We start from the raw sequence: 3,379 nt of genomic DNA on the forward strand, positions 1-3,379 counted from the left end.
AGGTTCTTGGTTGTTTTCAGTTTTGTAACATTAATTTTGTAATTATATGTAATGTAAATTAAACATGCTCACTTGTCACAAAGCTAAGAATAAATTGTACGGAGTAGTTCAATACAAAGCTAAGAATACACTTCTCACAAAGCTAAGAATACATTCATAGGGTTTGTATTGAACTCAATTCATACACCGGTATATTTTCGGAAAGAGCCTTTAACACCCTCTCCACTGCAGGCACCTCAGCACAGATGGCATGTATTTCATGTTTCCTCATAGTTGTGAATAAAATTTGAAGTAGTTTCAGGTTCTTCATCTTTTCAAATGATCTTGTATGAAGAATGGCATTGTCATTTTCATCTGCTTCTTGCCTAATAAGATTCTTGAATTTTTCGAACAGGTAGTTGAAGGCGTAGTGATCTTCGGGATATCTTCAAATGCATACCAGTTTATTATTTCAATTGGTACATCCTTTAGAGGTTGTTTAATATCAAGAACAATGCCACGAATTGCTCCTGTACTCTGCAATCAACCACACAATGTAGACAGCTTCTCTCAGATGCTAAATTCTATAAATGCAGACTTATGAAACCAACTTCAGATTTTCAAATACAAATATTCCTGTATTATTTGTCAAAAAAAAAAAAAATCATGTATTAACCGATTAATCGAGACGACCTCAATTTAAGATAGTTCAAGTTCAACCGCACAACCGCATCATACCGCCTAAGTCCCTCTCCCCGAGTTCCTGCCATTAGCTTACGTTTGCAGATGCAAGTCAGCTAGGGTGTTCAATACTCGTTCACCACCACGTAAAACATGCCTAAAGGAAACGAATATTGTTAGATACACATCTATGACATGCTAGATACACTCTTTTATCTTGTAAGATACACATCTCTGAGATACACTCTTTTACCTTGTGAGATACACATCTCTGACAAGCTAGATACACTCTTTTACCTTGTGAGATACACATCTCTGACAAGCTAGATACACTCTTTTACTTTGCTACACACACTCCCTTACCTTGTTAGATACACATCCCTAGCACGCTAGATACACTCCTTTAAAATACGACCGCAATTTATCGACCAAATATCTCACCTGTCTAATAGAGTAACACTACAATAGTAAAATACACTAACATATAGTGTAATTACATGTAAACTAGCTAAATCGCTGCATTTTCAGCAGACAATTTTACATCTAAGTAAAACAAATTTAGCTCAAATCCTAGTTATCAACGAAATGACACACACACAGAAAAAGCAAATCGTAAACTCTTCGCCCCCTAAATCACTACATTACGATAAACAAAATGACAAACATGAATTTTTTATCATAAAATACACGAATCCGACACATGAACACAAACCCGTGTCGGATACTCCTAACCGAGTCCGAGCAACATAGGCAACAATTGAACTCAAATATTAAGCTTGTGGATATGGGTCGGATATGGATTGTAGACTTGGCAAAATCAACTCGACCCATATCCGACCCCAAATCATTTTGACCCAACAATAAAATTCATACTTCTTTCAACTTATTCTGCCTTTGACCCAATTATTGTTCGTTTTTTTAGTTTTTTAGTTCAATACTTAAGATGCAACCTGCAATTTCGTTTGCTGTAAAATAAAGAAATCCATTTGTGACCAAAATGTGCCTGAGCTATGCATCTACATGAAATATTATTCTAAAATTCCATAGGATATCAGATAAATTGAACTAGAATGAGTAGTACTTGGTAATTTTTTCAGCCGGCCGTACCAGATTGTATATAGAGAACTTCATCTACTACTTATCAGTTCTTTTGTTTTCTTGCCTAATCAAAAAAAAAAAAAAGTCCCCTCAAACTTATCGGTTCTTATCTTGGTTTTTTTATAGTTCGTTATGGCTGGGTTTTTGACTTCTACTGGCTAGAAAAGACTGTCTCAGAGATTCTACCATCGAGATCAGTGAAGTATATGACAATAGTACAAATCATGTTACTGAGATACGAACACAGGATAGAAGATACATTCATTTTGCAAGATTGACCGGGTTCTTGGCTACGGGTTTGTGGTATGTCATATGTGTGTAGAATAACACGAAATTGACACTTGTGTTTGAAGCAGGCGGGAACTTTCCTTCTCTCATTTTTTTTCCGAAAGTTGTTGTGTTGATTGCGTGTTGTCACTGGCTCACTGTTGTATTTCTTTCTAACTAATGCTTTCCAACTGTTTTAACTGCTATCATACCAACCCCTATTCTCTAGTATAACTGATAATAGAAATCAATTACTCGATGCGGGATCATCTATACCATTTTGACATTCTTAGTGTCACACAACATTTTCAAGTTCAACAGCACATACTTCCATATGCTTAAGTCAAAACGATGGAAAGAATCCCAGAAATTCAGAGAACACCACTGGCTAGTAGAATTTTTCGGTTCACCAACACAACAAATTTCTATGCAGGAAAATTCAAAAATATGCCAATACCGCCAAAAGAAGAAAGCTAACAAAAAACGATATAGACATTTCATATCTTAAAAAAGCATGAACTATCTACAATTCAAATGCAAATATCAATTATACCTAGAGAATTAAAGTGCAAGAAAGACTGGAAAATCAAGAAATACCCAGAAATCAACCCAATTAAGAATGAATTTACCTGGCCAGTAGACAAAACAACAGGGTCTCTCATCATTTCTTTGGAAATCGGACAACGGAATTCAACAGGAACGTCCAAGTGATCATAAAGCGAAGAAATTTGCCGCTTTTTCTCCCCCAAATGCAACTCTTTGAGTGCAGTTAGTGCCTTAATTGCCTTGTTGATATTACCAACCCCATGATCAACCTTATTACCATCATGATATTCTTGATTACCTCCAATGACTTCCAGGACAAGCCTCTGTAATTCATTCTTAAGCTCTTCTGCTTCTGGATCATTAGTAACATTTTCTGAAGGTGGGAGCATCACCCGCAGACATGCCCCTCATTTTAGATCCTTAACCCAAGCCAAGTAACAAATTGGAATTCGAGATGACAATACATGATTCACGATATCCTTGAAACGACATAGCGACATAAAAACAGAAGGGAGAGTTTACCTTGTAAAATTGTTCAAAGATCCAAGGAGGGTTATACAAAATAGCAAGACCTAGCCTGTCTGGATAGTAGTTCTGCATGATATGAGACAATTCCTTCGACACCCCCATTGAAATGTTCGAAAGCTTGAAATTCCAAAAATCTACCAGAACAACCACAAATGCTATTGATTCGAAGCCTATATTACCTAGATAGTAGATACACATATTACTTAGTCCAGATACATATATTACTTAGTCCAGATACACATATTATAGATCCAGATGCACTTGTCGAATTGTGTATCTG

General features: G+C 36.1%; 1 protein-coding gene across 1 annotated transcript; it reads right to left on the bottom strand.

Annotated features, from left to right (window-relative positions):
• Window positions 1–306: 306 nt before the first annotated feature.
• LOC141651334 (putative U-box domain-containing protein 46) lies at window positions 307–2,960 on the bottom strand. Its single transcript, XM_074459052.1, has 2 exons — window positions 2,655–2,960; window positions 307–516 (listed from the first exon to the last, which is right to left on the bottom strand). The coding sequence occupies exons 1-2, from the start codon at window positions 2,958–2,960 to the stop codon at window positions 307–309; spliced, it is 516 nt and encodes a 171-aa protein (XP_074315153.1).
• Between the last annotated feature and the right edge of the window lie 419 nt (window positions 2,961–3,379).

Source organism: Silene latifolia, chromosome 4 (genome assembly GCF_048544455.1).
Source record: "Silene latifolia isolate original U9 population chromosome 4, ASM4854445v1, whole genome shotgun sequence".
NCBI classification, from domain to species: Eukaryota; Viridiplantae; Streptophyta; class Magnoliopsida; order Caryophyllales; family Caryophyllaceae; genus Silene; species Silene latifolia.

Excerpts from the sequence above, each read along its gene's own strand:
- LOC141651334 (XM_074459052.1), bottom strand. The coding sequence starts at position 2,960 with ATGCTCCCACCTTCAGAAAATGTTACTAATGATCCAGAAGCAGAAGAG. Across the intron at positions 517-2,654 it reads TTGTTTTGTCTACTGGCCAG|AGTACAGGAGCAATTCGTGG; the intron begins GTAAATTCATTC and ends GGTTGATTGCAG.